At 42.9% G+C, this 21,179-nt stretch overlaps 1 protein-coding gene across 7 annotated transcripts in view; it reads right to left on the reverse strand.

Moving 5' to 3' along the window:
* Positions 1–415: 415 nt before the first annotated feature.
* Positions 416–21,179, reverse strand: part of LOC118411072 (ras and EF-hand domain-containing protein-like) — a 55,466-nt gene continuing 34,702 nt past the window's right edge. For 4 of the 7 annotated variants that reach the window (XM_035813078.1, XM_035813077.1, XM_035813075.1 and 1 more), the window contains exons 5-19: positions 19,304–19,384; positions 18,902–19,020; positions 18,140–18,208; positions 16,461–16,542; positions 16,029–16,117; positions 15,521–15,615; positions 9,956–10,080; positions 7,581–7,721; positions 6,956–7,027; positions 4,587–4,725; positions 4,117–4,198; positions 3,659–3,773; positions 3,151–3,270; positions 2,610–2,686; positions 416–2,136 (exon numbers count right to left, since the gene is read on the reverse strand). In XM_035813078.1, coding sequence (XP_035668971.1) covers positions 2,040–2,136; positions 2,610–2,686; positions 3,151–3,270; positions 3,659–3,773; positions 4,117–4,198; positions 4,587–4,725; positions 6,956–7,027; positions 7,581–7,721; positions 9,956–10,080; positions 15,521–15,615; positions 16,029–16,117; positions 16,461–16,542; positions 18,140–18,208; positions 18,902–19,020; positions 19,304–19,384 — 1,503 coding nt within the window. In that variant the 3' untranslated portion in view covers positions 416–2,039. Of the gene's footprint in view, positions 2,137–2,609; positions 2,687–3,150; positions 3,271–3,658; positions 3,774–4,116; positions 4,199–4,586; positions 4,726–6,955; positions 7,028–7,580; positions 7,722–9,955; positions 10,081–10,473; positions 14,093–15,520; positions 15,616–16,028; positions 16,118–16,460; positions 16,543–18,139; positions 18,209–18,901; positions 19,021–19,303; positions 19,385–21,179 lie in introns of those variants that run through there. The other 3 variants (XM_035813076.1, XM_035813073.1, XM_035813074.1) reach the window with 3 other exon arrangements.

Consider the following 21,179-nt stretch of genomic DNA (forward strand, 5'->3'; position numbering starts at 1 on the left):
GAAAAACCTCTGTACAGTCAGGTGGGGCTAAACGTGTCACTATCTTTTTGAATCACAAAGTTATCTTTTGTGTATTTACCTATCTTAGCATTATGAGGACTGTCGGATCTAAAGATATAGTCAAATCTACTTCTGGTATCTAGAATCTTGAAATCTGCAGTATTTAGACATGGTATGTGAATAACTTATTGCGTAACAAATCATACTTGAAATGTTTACGAAAAATTTGTGCGAATTTCATAAAAACTATATGATGCATCATATTAACTCAGTTTTTATGTATGAAGAATTTGTCAGAATACTAGTACTTAGGCACCCGAGACATTTGTGACACCATTTCAACACAGTTTTTTTTTTCTATCAGCATGAACGACTGCAGAGAACAAGGCAAGAAGAACGCAGGCACATGTACGTGTAGGTCTTTTCGATACATTTATTCGTTTCAATACGTTCGTTCAACGCATCACTTCCTGTTCGTTACAGAAAATACGTTAAGAATTCGACAATATTCACAAAAATAGATACAAATATGTACAATCTACATCGTAGCAATTGCGTTGCAAAGCTGGTTTTGAGTCAAATTTACCGACTTAAACGACAAAATCGGAAAGTCGTTTGTTTCTTCGAATTCACTGTGACGTCACATTTCAAAGTCGAGCGAACACATTTTAGTGAAAGTCAAGTGCAGGTAAGGCCATACAAATTGTATTGTATGGATGCCTTCGTCTAGATACCCTAAACCGTGTGCTAGAGAGGGACAAGAAATTGTGTCGTCGGTAAAGCACATTTTGGTACATTTTCATCGGTGAAAAGTAGAAGTATGCCAAGGTATAAACTATTTTTGGAATTTAAAATCAATCTAGACGTAAGATCACGATCATACAACCTGGTGGATAAATTTAGAAGCTAAGCTTGTTTCTGTCTTATGACGTCACCGTGACGTCATTCTGATCGACACATCTGCATAGAACACGTGATACATTACTGGGTTGACGGGAATCGTGGGGGGGGGATTGTGTGCGTTCATAGTCAGGATATACCTACAAATCTATATAACACCTTTTGGTTGTACGATCTCGAGTCACGACAAGGTGTCGTCGTCTTAGATAGCTCATATCTAACTAAACTCTTGAACAATTTTAGAAGGCATAATTTTCGGCAAATATTCATTGTAAAAAAACTACTTTCGTTGGAATCGTCAATACATCATTTAATGATTTCAATTGAGTGTTCAACATTGAAAGTTCTCGTTCAAGGTCGAATCAAACCCACAAGGTCAAGGGTCACTCCCATGATGCTTTGTGATGAAGCTTGAAATATTTATTTACAAATTTCACATGTTCGAGGTGGGAAATTAAGATTTTTCATTAAACCAGTCTTTACTAATAAATATAATCCTTACTGATTAGTATAAAAATACCAACCAGAAATATCTGCTAGATATCTATCTATAGTAAATATTTTCAATAAAAATACTAGTTTCCTCTCTCTTCTTCTATGTACAATATCTTCTTTTCCCTAATAACTACATTTTTACCAGAACATATCTGCGTCTATCGTACATCGTTTTGAGACTTTAGAAAGATTCAGATCTGAGAGATCACACATTCCACTTGAGGACCAAGGTACTAAGTATACAGCGATCTATACTGTAGTGTTCTACTGAACTATGCAAGCCCAAAATTGTGAGAACCACTGTTACAGTATCATGATCATCCGCAGAATTGTCGCTATGGTCCACCGTACTCGAACATGTGTATGGTCATTGCAGCATTGCCATTGTGGTCTACCGTAGTTACAGTCCTCTTTGGACTAGGTTGTTGTGGGCAAAGTTGGTTGAAGCTATAATCCTCAGCAACCTGTGGGCCACTGTAGTTACGATCATCGCAGCTTTGCCCTTTACTGTGCTCTACCGTTGTTATAGTCCTCTCCAGACTATGCTATTGTGGACTACGGTAACTATGACCTTCCGCAGAGTTGTCGCTTTAGTCCACCATAGTTGCAGTTCTCTACAGCAGTGTAATTGTGGGCTACCGTAGCTATGACCCTCCGCAGCACTTGGATTTCTTCTCCTCCTTCTTGTTCAGGTCCAGGATGTTGGATCTCGTCTCATCCAAATCCATCTGCATCATTTGTCTGGAAAACATCGTCATGTTCATGTTTACTTGTTTGTTTGTTAATCCATTTCTATTTTTCAGCCTAAGAAACTATTGTGGTTCTATCAGTGTGATTTGATTGATACGTATCACATACAACAAGGGCTGATAAGACATATAACGAATGTAACATTGTCGTTCAGCTATCTTTAACGGCATACATAACGTATATTTTTACTGGATATACTACAATTGGACAATCACAAGCATGTTCTTTGAGTATAAAGTGACAGTAAAATACAAATCTTATTAACAGTTTAATGAAGAAATACTGACTGGCGGTTCGTGTCCACCTGTTCTCACTATACGAGTTGTTTTTGTTCTCATTTTGTTGTTCGTTACGTATGCTGACGTTGTTCAATGTCTATGTTATACAAATAGTATTATACATTGACAATTAATGGAATGGAATCTCCATTGTTAGCGACAAGGGAATCTGTAAGTGCCTCTGACCTCATGAGTTTCTCCACGGCGTCTTGTACGTTGTCGCCTTGCTTGGCGCTTGTCTCACAGAACAGGGCACCGTGCTCCTTAGGGACGGGAGGAAGAAAGGAATGAATGAATAAATGAATGCATGAAAGAAAGGATGAACACATGAAAGTATGAATGAATGAATGAAGCAGATATTAAGGTCAGATCTGCTTGGTGAATAGATTTGCGTGTAGCGTACGTATACCCCTGTCACATTTGGCGAAAATCGATCGGACGACGTTTCTGCGGCAATTGCCCGAGCCTCGCTTATAATGATAACTTTATTGCACAACAATTGTACACGGTACAAAGTATGGCTTATATGTGACAGGGGCGGCTTTCAGGTGAAAAATACGCACAACCCTCTGTCGATCTTAAATATGGCCGATCTTCCATCGATACACCCGAAGATCTTGGGTAATGTGACAGGGGTAGTAAGAAGACAAGTAAAATTGCTCTGAAAGAGTAATGTCAACATCCATCACAGAAAAAAAAGAAGGAAGGTGTTTCATAGAAAACTTACTCTGGCCATCTCTTCTCCGTGACCTTTGAGGATGACCTTTTGACCACTCTTGATCGCGTCATTGCGCAGGTCCAGCTTGTTGGCGCACAGCATGATGGGAAGGGTTCTCGGCGCACCATCCTTTTCAAAAACAAGAAGGAAGATCAGATTCAGTTTCGTGAAAAGACCATGAATTATCAAACGTCTTCTTTTTCAAGACACCTAAATGGGCAATCTGTGAATGGCATTCGGTGACCTTGACGATGGAGATGAATATAACCGGGCAACCAAGCGAAGACTGTGGTTACGCCAATCGAGGCAAAAAGATACAATATACATTACAATATACATTACTTTCAGACACAGGCACAAAATTTACCGTTCAGAAAGGTTCTCTAGCCTTAATTGTCAATTTGCTGAGCGCTGAAAATGCACAAAAAACAGCCCGTGAACGGCTCGGCAGGGTCCCTTTAAGGCGACGCCTCATGATCAGGGGCTAGCCTATCCGTGATAGTAGGCCTGTTCTCACCTCGACGGCGTCCACCCACTCCCGCACGTTCATGAAGGACGGTTCGTACGTGCAGTCGTACAGCAGCAGCACGCCGTCCGCTCTCCGGAAATACGACTTCGCGATACTCCGGAATCTGCAACAGGAAACGGAATATGCATCACGTCAGTTTCGAACGGACGATTCTGGGCTAGAATGGGTTGGGACAAATGGTTCTAAAAGGGAAGAGTTCCGTCCGTGTGCCGGAGACTGGCGTCGCAACACTCCTGAATCTGCATGCGACCGGAAACGGAAAATCATTGTAAGTCTGGAACTGATAGGTTTATGCCTTAGGCAAGATGTAACTTACTGACACTAACTTGCAACTTACAAGATTACTGAACAGTATAGTCTGAAAATGGAAGAGAGAACCACAGACTAGAGACCGGAAGCGGAAAGCTGAATGTCGGATTTAATCCGGAAGCGGAAACGGAACTGACCTTTCCTGTCCGGCCGTGTCCCAGATCTGCAAGGTCACGGGCGTGTCGTCAATCACCATCGTCTTCATCTGGAAATCCACACCTGAGGAAAGCAAAACGACGTCTTATCACACTCCAGTTCTACTTCTTAAAAGTCTATGTCTCAGGTTGGCGTTTTATTAGGTGCAACTCAATATAATAGGCCTAGAAAGTTCCTCAAAGTAGAATAGCCGCAGTAGAATCACAAAATGAAAAAAAACAACAAGAATTGTGTTTAAAGAACACCACGGGAGTATATTATTGGAAGCTGCTATGAGGCTCAAAATTGCACTTGCCCTTTGTTTTTCTGACACGTACCCATACAAAACCTCAAGCACATCCACCCATGCTTTCCTGAGTCATCAACGTATGAAAAAGATTGTAAAATATTTTCAGAGCTATCGTTACACTGCAGAAATGCCTCCACCCCAGAGGCGTCGCCAAAAACGTACCTAGTGTAGAGTTCATGTTGGGTCTGAACTCGTTCTTACAGAGCCGGAGGATGAAGGACGACTTCCCGACCGCCGCGTCTCCCGCCAAAACGACCTTAAACATCTTCTGGTCAGCCGGTGCGGTGGTTCCGGTTAGGACCTGCAAAGGAGGCAACCAACAAAAATTTGAGCAACTATCAGAAAAGAACACGTATAAAGGCGCATGCGACTTGGACAATTGGACGGGGGCCGGTGCCGACTTCCAGTAAGGTCCATCAGCTGCCACTCAAACTGGAAAGGGGTCGATGTCGACTTCCACTTAGACCGGCCAGCTGCCATTCAAATGGGACGGGGGTCGGTATAGACTTCTAATCATCTTTGACCTGTAATTGTTTGCTCACCGTGTGAGTGACAGTTATATAATTGAAACCTACTGTGATAAAAAAGAACGCGTCATCGTTATTTGTTAGTTACGTTTAAGAAAAGGAAAGTTAATTGATTAAAAGTACGTTGTGAGTGTGAACCAGTCAGGCCTACGTCACATTACCCAGGGTGTCCGCGCGGTGTCTAACCGATCTAGGCCCCGGCCGGGCTCTGAAGCCGGGAAGACATCGGCTCACATAGTCACAAATCATTTTTTCTTCACGCGTCCCGTTAGAGGTCCCGAGGGGCTCCGGTGGGCATTCCGGCGGCTTTCGTGCAATAGTCGTATTTTTTCGTATCATTTATCGCTCGATGCTCGGCAGGCAACCGTGAGCTGCCCTGGGGATGACCACGAGTACCCCGTAGGGGTCTGGCAGTGGGTCGGCCGATTCACCCCTTGTAGATGTATGGTCCTATTCTCCAAGCAGAGGTTAGGCTCCGGCTGTTTTTTCAACGTTTTTTTAGTCGTTTTTATCGGGCTTTCTATTTTGTCATTTTTTTCCTGTGTCCAACCTAACATGTAAAAAAAAAATTGAAAAAACAGCCGGAGCCTAACCTCTGATTGGAGAATAGTATGGTCCCTGTCGTACGCCCCGCGAACCACGACCATCATTTTTTTTTTTTTTGCTGGGGGGGGGGCGGTTATTGGCTGGCTCGTCTTTGTTGACTTTTGTGCGCCACGTGGTACTAACACTAGTAGAAGCGGAAAATGCCACTGCACTTCGATTGGCAGGGTGAGCACATGCCGCTTGCTCAGCTCAGGCTAAGCTCGAGGGTGGCGACGGCTCGTCATCGTTTCATCCTTGCCCGGAAGCAGAGAGACAAGCGGAACGGCAACGCCAGAGAAGAAGATGTTGGGTTCGGCTCTGGTTGAGGCGCCGACCCATGTTTGGGTTCTACGATACGCTGATGAGCAAGCTATAAATGCGAGAACACTGTTGCAACTTTAAGTCCTTTGTGCGCATGGTGTCTCAAATGTTCTATGACCTGCTCGTGTTTGTGAGACCTTCCATTGAGAAGAGGAGAAAGTGAGTTTTTGACTGATGATATTTCCCTAATATTTTCCCGCCGGGACCCCGGTTCAATTTAAGTCCGACTTAAAACCAAACGGGGCCTCGCCCGAGGCCAAAAATAACCCGGAAGCCGCTGGGAGACCCACAGGACACCCACCGGAAGAGCCAAAAAACAGTCCGTAAGTTACCCGCTCGGGTCCCTATGTGGAAATGTGACCATGGCCCAAATTGTCCCGTTCGATCAACTGAGGGACCCCGTCAGCGGCCCTGGCGGTGTTCCGGGATGACACAACGGATGCAATAGTTTGTAATGCAATAAGGTTGGGCCTGTACCGTCGAGTACCGTCGGGATGCCGGGCGGGTACTGGGTGGGTACTGTAGGGGAGCCTGTCGATGTGTCCACGATTAGTTGACGGCTTTGATTCGGCGTATTTTCCTGCCCGGGGCCCGGTTGATTTTAAGTTCGTCTAAGAATCAACCGGGGCCCCGCCCGAGCCCCAAACTAGCCCGGCAGCCGCCGGGGGTCTCACGGGATCCCGCCCGAAAGTGCAACAAATCAGCCCCTAACCTACCCGGCCGGACCCCTTTGTGTAAATGTGACGTTAGCATCACCGTTGCAGTATCGGTTGTCATCACTTTTCCCCCTCTCCCTGTCTGTGCACCGTGGTTAGAAAAAGGAATGATTTAGTAGAAAGGAATTAATTTGTTAGTTGTCACAGAAATCTACTGGCCAGATTGTATATCAAATACGCAGAATTATTACAAATATAAAACCGGTTTTCACAAAGGAGATGTAATGTAATGACTTCGATTCTTAAATCATCAAGGCTCTTTTAAGTTACAATTAAATAGAAACCTTCAATTGGCCAGTAGATTTCTGTGGACTTCATTGTCACCAATATTATATAACCTGTCACCTTTATTTACTTGTTTTGTTTTTGGTTATTTGTATACCTGAGTTGACGTAGATACAGGCGGGACTTGTCTGCTTGGCGCGACATGGGCGACGTTGCCTGCTGACTGGATCTGCTCGAGCGACCAGAAAGTTAGATCCACGGAACATGAGAAGCAGATAGCTAGAATCGTCCTCTTAGTTGAACAGAAGCTCTTGGTTTAGGATTCTAGTAGTCAAAGTAGTCTTTCTCACCGAGTTGTAAACAATATATATAGTTAATCAGGATCTCAATAAGACTGAAAGCGCATATATTGTTGGTCGTCACGTGACTCTTGGACGCTAGGACGGTGGGCGGTACCGACTTCCCGTCACCTTTGACCCACCCGTCGTCACGTGACCTGAAAACCCAATCTTCCTCCGTACAAAAACTAGACCATATCCTTGCTTTGTATGTCTAATCATTTATTCATCTTTGAGATTAACAAATCAGACTTTGTAAAACATGATATCTGGAGAAAAGCATTTTTTTCTTCTGTTATTCAAATAATAAGAGATTAATGGGCACAGTGATACCGAACTCAAGCAGTATGCTTATTCTAACGGAGCCATTGGACACACAACTGTAATATACAAAACTACAACTAAATTATTTAAACATACGAAATGCTAAAGACAAACACACACCTTTCTGGGGGCCTGGGGTAGTACCCGTGTGCTGTGTTGTCTTTGTACCGTTGTGACACCATTACGACCTTTCTGTCTGAGTTCCAACCGGGAGTCGTCCTCGCCTTCCGAGTACATCGCTTCGTCCTGTGAGTCGGGAGCCTGGAGTGGAGACAAGTTTGTCACATTTTTTATATATTTATGTTGAACAACACTAATGCCTCTGTTAACTAAGACCAAGTTTGACTGTTGAACCTTTTTAAAAATGACTATCAACTCTCATCTACCTTGTTCTTGTTATTTTCTTGGGCCGGGAAGCCACAAAACACGTGAACGCCTGCCGGTATAATCTGTTCAGAGTGGGGATTTGTATACACTTGGAAATGCTACCACTGTGCAACAGATGTAACAGATTTGTTGCATAGTTATCTCTATGATTATCTCCATGAAAATGTAGGTTTTTTTGTAGTCAGCATAAGCCATAACTTTAGATCCTCTGCGTGGATTACGATAATATTTGTTATGTAGGTAGGTGTTGAGATGATGAAGTTTAGGGTCGATCCCCCACCCCCCCTGGTATGTGACCTTGATACTGCAGCAGAAATTCCGCTTGTTTTTGTATATTTTGACCTGGACATGTCATGGTCTTGATATTTGGTGACAGATAGCTTGTTTGTCATGGTGGGGATCTTGAATGTATGGAGGTACCGAAATATGTTTGGCTACATAGCAATTTTCTGTCAATACAAAGTTCACACCTGTCCATTGTTCGTTTACCTGTGACAGGTGATATTACCTGCAGGCACGAGGCAGGTGTGTTTAGATGTTATCAGTGGCGGAATGTTGTTTGACAGGCTTGTAGTTATCAAGTCGAACGACAGGGGGTACCATTGATTGTCTATCTTACAGTTGGTGATATGATATGACGTTCATCCAAATTTGGCAAACTTCGGGACATTCTTTTAAATGTTGTGGTGATTAAAAAAGCCTCTTTACGTTCAAAGATGCATTACATAAATGTATTGTCAATTGAATTATTTCTATTCGCACAACGTCATTGTAACAGCATTTTACCACACTTATAGACACACATGCATTTCTTGCACATTCAAATTGCTGATAATTACTTGCATAAAGTGTTGTGTAAGTCTAATAAGAAAAAAGAAAAAGAATTTCAGTTTCCGCAAAAACTGAAATATTGAAGATAAAAATTTTCATTCCTGTCCAGTCTTAGGTGTCTCAAACTTACACTGACGTCACTGTCTTATAGTCAGCAGTGACTAATAACAACATTAACAGGTTGTCTGTGTGACCTCTGACCTGTCCTGATGACCCCAATAATTGTTTCTACCGTCCGCCAGACTGGTTTGTTTTGTCTGGGGGTGCAATCTTCTACCTGATTACCCACCATCAGATATGGGTGACTCACACTACCGACTGTGTGCGGATAGACACCTGCGCATTGTCATGCACAGTAGATAATGTAAACGCAACCTCTGAACTGTCTGTTATTACGTTAGTGAAAGCGCAAACTGGCTAAATTACATGGACGCTTGTTCTGTATCCTCTAGAGACTATTTTGATTGAGGGAAGAGCTAGTATACCTTCCAAATCCTGTTAAGGCCCATGTCAAAATTCCTACCTTTGTGGAAACGAAAAATTAAAGTTTATGCCAATAAATTTGCACAAGGCATGCTGTTGCATTATTTTTGGTCCTTTTTGTGTTTTTGTTGTCTTTTGCATGATAATCGTACATCCCCCCCCCCTAACTGCCCGGCCAGGCCCCTTTGCGGAAATGTGACGTTGTCCTAAGTGTAGCTGAATGCAGGTACATCTTCATAATTGTTTATAATTTTTGAAGTCGATGTAATAAGACCTCAATTCACAGACATCATAGAGAGTGAACTATTTGGCGTATCTTTTCGGAGTTGTTTTAAAGAATATGGCTTTTGAAGCGTGAAGAAATAGAACCAACAAAGACAACCTTATCAATCAAATTCATGGCACGAGACGTATATACACCCTGACAAGGAATCAATTCCGGGTCACCGCTTCTGTTCAAAAGGTCACATCCGGGTTGACATCAGAGTGTTTTTTTTTGACTCGATGACAACAAAAAGTGGTACACGTCATTTGCAATTAGTATTCTGTGACTCAAAATTTGTTTCCCACGACTGAAGTAAAAACTACTAGACTTCGGTAGGTAATTAGAGAGAACAACAAAAAATTCCAAGACGTGAAATGTCGGAATCTTAACAATATGTATTAGTTCTAATTATTTGGATATTGTCATTGCTGAGTAAAAAAAATAAAAGCCAACTAACCAAGCTTCAGACATGTCATTTATGTAACCCGGATTACATGAATGAGAATTATGCATGAAAAATTGATCTCACCTCTGTTTTTGAGTCGTCTATTTCTGATTCCGTTCCGGAGTTTTTGCCCAGTCCGGAAATTGCCGTGCTCTGTGTGAACTCGTTATCCGACTCCTCCGGGTCCTTCATGGTAGAGTGTCCACTATCTATAACAACAAATGAATAAATAAACAAATAAATATGTTGACAAAAACAACAACACAAACCCACCATCCTTCAATTCTACAGCATCCTTTGCAATTTAGATTTTGCTATATGCAACATTGCCTACAATTTGAATCAACCGGATATACAAGGAAAAAACATCCATCCATCCATCCATCCATCCATCCATCCATCCGTCCGTCCGTCCGTTCATTCATTCATAAAGTCATCTGTACATTCATTAGTCTACCAGTTTCATCCATCCATCCATCCATCGATACATCCATCCATCCATTCATTCAAGCATCCTTCCATCCTTCCATCCATCTGTATGTTACACCTGAGTTATCATCGACACCACCTGTATATCACGCCTGTATCATCACGGTTCTCACCTCCACATCTCCCCTGCCGTTCGTCCCTGTACCTCCTGATCCGGTCCTGCAGGTCCGGGATGCGAGGCCGAGTCTTGGCGGTGTACAGTCGCCTCTCGTCCCGAGCGTCTCTGATAGAAGAAGCGGTGCCTTCCGGACCAGCTGGCAACGGCTCTTCCATTCCCTCCGGGACTACTTCAAATGTCCCTTCGGCGTCTTTGCTATGAAAATGTTTGGCTTCACCGTTTTGACCTGCAAGGAGTTCCGCGTGTCTTGGCTCGTCTAAGGCGTTATGTTCGTAAGAGAGGTCTCCTTGAAGAACATCTTCGTACGTAGGAGGAGGTTTCGTATTCATAAGACTTTGATTTTCGAAATCTTGAGTTCCTGATAGATAGGTGTCGCCGTTCTGATTCATGGCAATTGGATGGCCGCCATTTTCATTCAATAGGGATCCTTCGTCGCCATCTTGTAAAATGTCTTCAAATGTTCTCAGGTACCCTCTCTTAAGCTGCTCCTTGGCAGGCTGCACGTACCCGCCAAGGAGCCTCTGTTGTCTCTTCTCTCTCCAAGACATCTTGGCAGACGTCTCAGGCGCTATGCGAGGCTGTCTAGGTCTCAAAGACATTCTCTGTGTCAGACCAATAATATTTTTCTTCTCAGCAGCCATGTTCAGATCGTGAAGGTACTGATCCAGCCTGTGTCTCGGATCTACCTGAAATCCCGTTCCTGGATCTTCCGTGGGATCCAGGCCCTCTGTCTCAGCTCGGGCCATGTTTACGGAAGTCTCCTCGCTCACAGGTGTGTCGAAGGTGCGCAGACTCTCAGGTGTGCTGAGATTACGCAAGCCCTCATCAGGCGTATTGAAGTTCCGCAGGTAGCCATTAAACTGTGACCTGGCCTGTGAGGCTGTGTACCTCGTACGGAGCTGAGAGTTCGCCAGCCGTCTCTCCTTCAGCTTGTTGATCTGTAGCAGCTTCAACTCGGCAACCCGATCTCGCGGTCGAATCGTCCGATCCATGGACTTGAAGAGAGCTGGGTCCGTGCCGAGCCTCTGAGTAGGAGGCATATTTATAAGCGGATTCCTCTCCGTCCCTCCCTCCTCAACCCCGTCGGTGCCACCTGCAAGTTTCCCCGAGAACGTCTCCTCATGTAACGCGGGTGAGTCGGGGTCTCTACCATACGATCTGCCGTTGGAGCTTGCTGCTGCAGGAGGGATGTTCTCGCAATCCGCCATGTTTACTGCGAGGTTGTTCTCAGGGTAGGCAGGGTGAGAAATGTCGTCCGAGTAGTTCTCGCCGGTTCTAACGCCGAAGGCGGTGTGCTGCGTGAGGTCGTTACCCTGCTGCCTGCTCAGCCGTAACGAACCAGCCCGACCGAAGGGGGAGGGGCGCCGCACCGGAGCGGGTTCTGACTGCCGTCGGTCCGGGTAGGGCTCCCAGCCGAAGGCAGACAAGTCGTCGCCCGCTGTGCTCTCGGTAGCCTCCGAGTACCCTCGCTCCGAGGTACCTTCCCAGCTTAAGTTATCCTCCTCGTTTTGAGGGTCAAAAAATTTGTGTCTATCCACCGGAGTGGTCTCTGGTTGCCTTCGGGGGACCTCGCCCTCCCTCCCGATATCATGTCGCTGGTCTCTCCCGATAAATGTGATACCCCTCGGGCATCCGTCTCGTATCTCCTCCCAGCCGCTACTCAAACTGCTCAGAGATTCGGTCCCTCCGCTGGACACACTCCCAGGAGGCGTCCGGACTTTCCTCAGTCTCCTGTTCTGTACATCCGCAGTCTTAGCTTCAATCTTAGGATTTGCCCCTTTCTTGGTCGTAACCTTGGTTTTACCGTCTGTCTCGGACTGTTTGGCAGGTTTAGTGCCCAGCCGCTTGCCAACGAAAAGAAGAAAATCTTCCATATTCCCCTCTGTGATTGTATCCTAACACGCACGTAGATGTCCTGACATGAAGTTTTCTCAGATCAATTGTGGTAGATTCTTCCTTTCTTGTAAGTATTGCCTGCTACTATGTCTTCCGCCTTGCCTCAAGAAATTAAACCGATCCACTGTGACTGTGTACTAACACACTAGCAGACGAACAGCACACACTGACACGCATGTGTAGTTCCTTGAAATCAAGTGCGATAACGTCTTTGACTTAGCTTTCGTAAAAATTATCATCTGCTCTCGAGTATCACCTCTGTTTTCCTCAGTCTTGCCTTCAGGCACAAAGAAAAAATCCTAAGACGAGAGTGCTTCAGAACGTCTCCTTTATGAAAATATTCACCGTCACTTGTTCTACCCAAGAAGAAGAGTTGTCTGTACGCTGAAAACTAGTGATCTGTACACTAACAAGAGTTCAAATCGCGGGGCTAACGAACCATATATAATGAAGGCGCCACAACACCAGCGGAATCAGTAGGCTTATGTCGCCGACATTGCTTCATGTGTTAGCGCAGTTCACCGTAGCCCGAAATACAAACAAATTTAGCCCGAAAACATTCACAGAAGCGTCTCTCATCGATGGTTCTTGACAATGAAACTATTTGTGTTGTCCTGGCAACGCGAAGAAGATTGATAGGTGGATCAGACGAGAATTTGCCCTTACAGTTGAGGATGTGCTATAGGAAAACGTGACATCCGGAACGACCCAAGTCTGTTTACTGAACAAATACACAGAACAGGTGCAAAATTCTGCGCTTCGATACGTCTTTTTCTACGTAGCTTTTCTTACAAGGAATATTGTAGGTGAAAGCAAAAACAGCAGAGGGTTCTAGGAATGATTGACAGTTGCAATGGGCGACAGGACCACGATCAGACTCGACGTCTTGCTCGCGAAGAAACCAGCGTGACAATGTCTCTAAGATTTCCGTACGAGTACCATAAGAGTCTATAAATCGCGTCTCGTAGACTTTAATTTTTCGTCTCAGTTGTAACAAAGATCGTCACGTACAACATATTTTTGCTGCCGACATTCTGTTAGTTGTGTCGTAAATAATTTGAGGTACTGCCGGCGACAATGGCGAACAATACGTGACCCACATACATAATTACAGTCTCCGAAACTTTCTCCGTGTAAAAATCACACCTCTTCTTTCTCTAACGTTTCAGAGTCTGTCAAATATCTTTTTCCCCTCAGAAAAGTACGCACACGATCAATTCTGATGAGTCAGATTCTTCCATGAGTATTAAAAAAGGCTGAAAATGGGAGAGTTTGTTGCCTGATTGTTGACCTTGAAGACTATCACGGAATCTCTTCCACCTTAAGGATTAAGGTCCCCAGAGTCTTCTATTGTTAAGTTTTCTCCATGCAATCCTGAACAACAAAAGCCCTGAGACGAAAACCTGTTGTTCCCACGTTCACTTTCTAACCGTAGGTTGCCCCAGCATGGTGGTCACTAGATGTTGAAATATCCTCATGAACGATCTTCAAGAATGTAGCTGGATCAACTCCTTGATCAATCCGGCAATTAGAAATCCAGAATCGGGATCTCGTGATCTTGACAATGATCCAGGCGTCGTCTGTAGAGCTATTAATGTCAGCCTTGGACGGTGTGAACGCCACACGACCGGCAAACGTGCCCCCTCTGGTCGATTTGTTCGGAGAGGAATGCTGACAGAACTTGTTGACCGAGAAGTTCGACTACTGTGTAAAATTGTTACAGTGTCAGCTAGGTTAACCTGGGGCCGATCAGTATATGCACGTTTGGGGGTGTAGGAACTTGATCAACATGGGGACCGACCAGTATATATATTTCAGGGCTGTAAACGTGATTTAAATGGTGCTTTTTAGCTACGGCCGCGTGGCGCGTTGGTACACCCGATCCCTCGATCTCGGAAGTTAAGCAACGCGACGGTCCGGACAGTGCTTGGATGGGAGACCAACCAAGGACGTCCGGATTGCTGTAGCCTCACGAAGCTTTCCACGAAATCGTCTTCCGGGAGGGACGTAAAACGGGGGTCCCGTGCTCGAGGAGGTGCCTCGACCACGTTAATCAGCCTCATTACTCATAATGGGTACCTACTGGCTGGCAAAATACACCTGGTGATTATGATTAATATGTACAGTATTATTTGACACAGTGACTGTACATGTAAATTACTTGGCAGTAGATACTGTATGGGGTGGTGTTCTATATATAGATCTAGTACCTAGCGATAGACTGGTAAGTAGATTAACATTGTATTCGTGTTCAGATTTAAGTACTGTTGTTACTTTTTGTTATCATCCACTTTGTGTAGAAATGTAGATCATACGAAAGTCTCGCAATATGTCAATACATTGGGCATTACTATTATGATGAACAATATATGATATCATTGTGGATATCGTTTATATTACTGTTGTTGAAATGAAAGCTCGTGGCCGTCCAAACGTTTCTCCTTGAATCTTTGAAATTATCTTAACTTTCACTTGACTTTTTACCACATTTCCCATTGGGATACGGGTCCTAAAGTGGACGAGTCCGATCAGAAGTTGTCTACACTCGCCCAGGGGCATGATGGGCCAAAACGGCCATTTTGTAGGCGGGTCACGAAATGACAGGTTGTCATGATACTCATTCCTTTCCCTTGAATTCATGATACTCATTCCTTTCCCTTGAATACGTTCGTCCATACTTTCCACATCTTTCCAATTGCTACCGTTTGTATGATTATCCTCCGATTACCTGACCTATCATTTTATCTACATATCGAACCTTCCGTTCATCCATCCATCCATCCGTCCATCCGTCCATCCATCCATGCATCCATGCATCCATCCATCCATGCATGCATCCATCCATCCATCCATCCATCCATCCATCCATCCATCCATCCATCCATCCATCCATCCATCCATCCATCCATCCATCCATCCATCCATCCATCCATCCATCCATCCATCCATCCATCAACCCACCCACCCACCCATCCACAGCATCATTATCAGCATCCTTACAAGCTAAGAGTAAATTTCTGCACATTGAACTAGAAGGTGAGAGCGTTATCAATTCATTACCGAAAACAGAGAACAGTACGTATAACGTGTCAGCAATGTGAACATTTCCCACCAATGAAAAATCGTGATTTTGATGACGAACATACCGATATCATTGCTGCATTTTCTCTTGCCGGGGTCACAGGCAGTGAGGTCCTCTAGCGACGAGAGGCTGCCTCGCAGGCTCCGCCGGAGTTCAGGACTGAAAATATCAATACGCTATGATTAAAGATGTAGATATATATAGCTTAAACTATGTGTAACAATCAAAGTTTTCGAAATTTTTGTCTTTTAGAAGTGAATAGACCCCATTCCAGTTACGTTGGCCATTTGGGAGTTTCCGGGGTCAACCGGGGTCATTCGCCAAAACGAGACTGACCAGGATTGAAAGTATGTATCATAGTTTAGGTAGGCCATCTTTTGTGGTATTTTTGACCCTCTAACTAATACCACGGAATATGTGCCTGTCATATATTGTTTTGGACATATTGAATACGATGCTGATTTTTCCATTCATTTTCTCCTAATGGGTTCTAATGGAGGAGAATAGAATTAATAGAATAGAATGATGATATTCAGATATGGTGTGGATGGAAACAGGGAAGAGTGTCTCACCTCATATCCGGTTCCGGTGTCATCATGTAGTCACTCATGACGGAGCCGTTTCTGTCTCTCTGCACGAAGGGGGAGGGTGTCCGCGTCGACTGGGGCAGGGGGGCAAGGGATTATTTTTGGTCAAATTTTACACCGTTTCTCATACATATAACTGTTATTCTACTTTGTTAGTTCTATTTTCTAGAATTTTTTTTGTTCAATGTTATTCTATTGTTTTGTAGGAATGAGTGTCTTTTTTGTTGATTTACAATTGACGTTTGTTTGTTTGTGCCTTTATTTCAACTCGATAAATTGGACTACGTGCACAACCTAGTCAAGTAAGAGAATCAACCTGTTCTTTTCTAGCCATCTAGAGTTGTTTCAATATTTATTAGAAGACTATGATATCTGTAGATATTTCAGACGAGAAACAAAAGTGTAAGAACCCCTCACCTGTCTGCTGCTACTTCTCTTGTTCCTCCCTAGGGATTCCCTCAGACTGTCGTTCGTGTCGTTCAGCTTCTTATTGGTGCTTCTGTGGGCACAATAATTAAAAAAAAACGTTGAGTCAACGGATAAACAGTGTTCAACATCATGTCAGTGATTTTCGGTATTCACTTCATTAATGATAGCACACTTTGTTATTCCAGAACCGTCCATGGTTAAATTTACCTGCATGTAGCTAAAGGAGTTGATAAAGCAATAAATAATGTGCGCGACACAAGAAGAATCCATAGAAAGTTATGCATGCTTCATAACATGTGCTATACCATCTAACACGAAGCAGTCAATACATCCACAACAAACAATCAGAAACTAACATGAAGCTTATATTTTCCACACTTGTCCCCAAATGATGGAATTTTAACAAACTGAACTGTGCATCTGATAGATAAAAGATGCATTGAGATTAACCAACAAAACAACAAAATTTACCAACAAACAATAATCTAAACAAATGTAGAAATTCTTGAAATAGTTGAACTGTAATTTCCAACACCAAAATGTAAAAATTTTCACCCCTCCCACGCTCTGGTCAAGGGTCAGTAAATAATTACCCAATCATTATGGGGCTATTGAGCATGTGCAACAACATGTAAGACATTCAAAGTTGAAGACAAAGCAAACTTAATTTGCCTTAAGAAAGTCGTTTAGACACAAATGAAGTGATAGAATCTTTTAGATTTCTTTACCACACAGTTTATACCGTCTGACAAAGGCTGTGATTTACAGCTCAACCAAACGATATCATTGCCACTACAAAACAGTCTTACAACTAACTCCAACAAACAACCAGACTTGGCAAAACCTGCATAACGTTCTTAGAGACTTGTGAAGACACATTAAAGACTTCCGAAAACCTGCCTGAACTCAAGATCTTGCGAAGAAAGTTCCCACACGAGTCTCAGACCTGACCCCGCCATGTTGTAGACACACCTGAGAGCTAAACTGCTATCTTTACAAACGGGTGACCTGTGACTCTTTAGGTGTTCCCAAAATAAACACACCCTGTGAAAGGTATGCCACACAACACGCCTTGATCTCATTGATAAACAAGTATACAATGGGATTTGAATAGCCGAAATTTCATAGTAATACTTTCTTTTTATAAAAACGCTGCACTTTTAATCTTGACATTATGTACATCCTTACATTACAGCAACACTTAAAAGACCAGAGCTGGCGAAACAAGGGATGGTCCATTAGATTAGTGTTTAGATAGGGAGTAATTTTCAGTCACTGTCTTTTCTATACGTTATCATTGCTCATAATACAAACTTGCATCCGTAATAGGTACTTTCTATACACTGTATATAATGTCCTAGAGTAGCCAAGTGATTCGTGTCCAGTGGGTCATTCTATTTGAGAAAGACCGGAGAAGTGTTACCGCAAATATTTTGGTCCATTTTCTCTGCGTTAATGCACCGACAATTTCTGTCATACCACAATACAGTATTTTCTCGTTAGAGAACTACCAAAAATTCTAAGAAGACAACCAAATTTGTTCCCCGTTTATTCAGCTACCACCAAGTCGTGATACCGTTGCTCATAATGTATAGATGCTAATATGATATATACATCATTTCACATATCATAAGATATCTCATTAAAATAACAAAAGCAATACTCACTGTAGCATCTCCAGTTGTCTGGACAGACTCTGTTGTTCTGTGACGTAATCCAACAGAGAATTCCTCTCCCTGGTAACCAACGAAAACAAATTATGGTCAGAACGGTCGGTATTGATTGTTTGCACTCACGTGGCCGTGACATACGTACTGTCCACCATATTGGACGGTTAGACCTGATGGCTGCAAGGTAGATTTGAATTTGTATGCTTCTTTACACATAATGGTGATATCATGCAAAGGCAAAATTGGTTCCGAAGATTTGACGACGTCATATAACGTCGGTTACTTGTTTTTATTAGACAATTTGGTCATTATGAGATAATTGTGGTTCTTAAGTCAGCTATTGCGGTTGTTTGATTAGATATTGGGGTTCGTTATGAAATAATCACTGGTTGCTATGACATGATTGTGTTTCGTTATGAGGCAATTACTGGTTGTTATGAGATAATATTGGTTCATTATGAGATATTTGTGGGTCTTAAGTAGGCTATCTGCTTGTTTAATTAGACATTATGGTTCGATATGAAATAATTACTGGTCGTTATTAGATGATTGTGGTTCATCATGACAAAATTACTGGGTTTTATAAGATAATTTTGGTTTAAAATGAGATAACTGTGGGTCTCAAGTATGCCATTCAGTTGTTTTTTTTAATAAGATATTGTGGGTCGTTATGAGACAATTACTGTTCTTTATGAGATAATTTCGGTGCGTTATTGAAAAATCTCGGTTGATTATGAAACAATTGTGGTTCGTTATTACCACCTGTCCAAGTCTTCACACTTCTCCTCCAGCTCGGCCTGCAGCTGCGTCAGCTCGCTCTTCAGAACCGCCGCCGTCGTGTTCGACTCCGTCAGATTGCTCTTCAACTTCCGGTTTTCCTGGAAAACAGAGAGACAATAGATTATGGTTTGGTTTAAAAATCGATAATTGATGTTGATAAATGATTTTACGATCAAGTTCATTTCCAGAAAGATATACATGGATGAAATAGATCAATTGATTGATTGATTGATTGATTCTTTAACTTTCAATTTTCCTGGAAAATAAAAACCTAACATTTTACGACTATTAGGGTGCAATCAGATGGAAATGGTTACTACAGTGCTAACATTAATCGCTAGAGGGCGCAACTGTACTGTGGGATGCATGCTGTAAACTCACCTGCATGAGGGTTTCAAGTTTTCTCTTCAAGCTGACGACGGAGTCTTCTTTACTCTTGTCTTTTCTCGCGTTCGCCTCCATCTGCAATATAGAAGGTGTGTAAATAGAGGAATCATAATTCTATAATTATAAGATAGAACAATATTGTTTTATTTCAGTTATATATTAGCATTATGATCGTTTACAATGATGTTGCAATTTGTACCTAGTTTTTAATTTTATCAACACGTGATCTTGCACATACGTGACGTCAGCGATTGGTCAGGAAGTTCATAACGCCCACCGTCTCTACTCAGTAATGGCTGGAGTGCCCTGATGTATATGGCCTCATTTACACCGATGGGCTATAACTTTCTGGCACGTTTGACCAATTGCTGACGTCACGTATTCGCAAAATCATATGTTAATAATCACCTGTCTGCTTAAGTTCTGAAGTGATTGGTTATTATTCAGTGGTCATTGAAAAATTTGATCCGTGTATACCTTGGTGTTGGAAGAAATTTTGAGCATTGTACTTAAAGACTTTCCCAAATTTTCAAATTGTTACATTATTCTGCTGCTTTTTTTGTTCTAAATTACCATTTGGATTCTCCTAAAATGCCAAAAGATGTTTTTGTCCCTTGCTCATCAAATCCGCAAATTTACTACATGTTAGCATAACAAAATCTTCCTAAACAGCCCCAGACTTTCTGTTACAACAAAACAGAAGCCAACATCCCTAACAGTGACACCAAACTTCCTGTGCTATTTTGGGTGCCATTTCTTCTCCTTAATTGTCATTGAACACGAGTGACAAAAGATATTTTCGTCCGCCCCAGATTAAAAATAAAACGCTACACGAAACAGTAGCTTCTCAAACAGCGACAATGTGGCAGACTTCCTGATACTGTCACAATAACGTCTCAATCTGTCACTTTGTCGCTAAAAACCACTCCAGTACCACAGTGTACACAGTGTACACAGTGCAGGTATTAATGGCTACAATGTAAACCCGTGATAGCTGTTACTGTGTAGTCCGACCCAGCTGGTGTTGATATGCTTTTGTTCGGGTTCTGGGAAGCAACTCTTTAGCCGCAGCTGGCACAGACTTTACTGTTGCTGTAATCGCGATTTTATGGATTTTAATACCAGCCGATTCTCTAGTACACATGTCATAGACGTAGGTGGGGAGGGTGGCTAGTGGGGAGGGGGGTCACGGAAGAATCTCCCCTCCCCCAAAAGAAATCACGGAGGTACCCGACAAGAATGATCACTGTATTCTCTCTTGAGAGTGCTGTTGTCGACAGACTGCCTTCGTACTTGAACACTCTCTCCAAAACGCATAAAATGCCATTTTGGGTTCAAGTTCAGGTCTTTCCAACACGTTGTTAGAAACAAATTTGCTACCAATGAGAATCTGTAATAGTTCTAAATCACGTTGTGTCCCATGTGGCAAATATTGTAACCATTCAAACTGTTATCAGCAGTGGTGTAAGGTCTTTATTATAACACTCATGACAAGTACGTATATTTAACCAGGAGTCTCCCGAACGATTTTTGTACAATTTTGCTTGATGAGCAGGTGTAACTCTAACAGTTGTAGATGGGACAAACATAGTAACCATTAACATGTTGACAACTGCAGTGATGAGTTCTCATACCTCTCGATAAATGCTTCTCGACAGGCACTTCAGCAAACGGTGCGATAATGGCACCTGGAGATTGCCGCTTGTGGCCTTAAATTAGTATATGGTTCACTGTTAAGGCCCCCTTCACACGAGAAGCGGAATGAGCCAGAATGCCGTCTGATAATTCTTCTTATACGTCGATGTAGGTTAGACATCCAGGTAATAAGATACGCCAAAAAGTAGTTACTCAAGCAACTGGACATGGTTTT

Source organism: Branchiostoma floridae, chromosome 3, assembly GCF_000003815.2.
Source record: "Branchiostoma floridae strain S238N-H82 chromosome 3, Bfl_VNyyK, whole genome shotgun sequence".
In the NCBI taxonomy this organism is placed as follows: Eukaryota; Metazoa; Chordata; class Leptocardii; order Amphioxiformes; family Branchiostomatidae; genus Branchiostoma; species Branchiostoma floridae.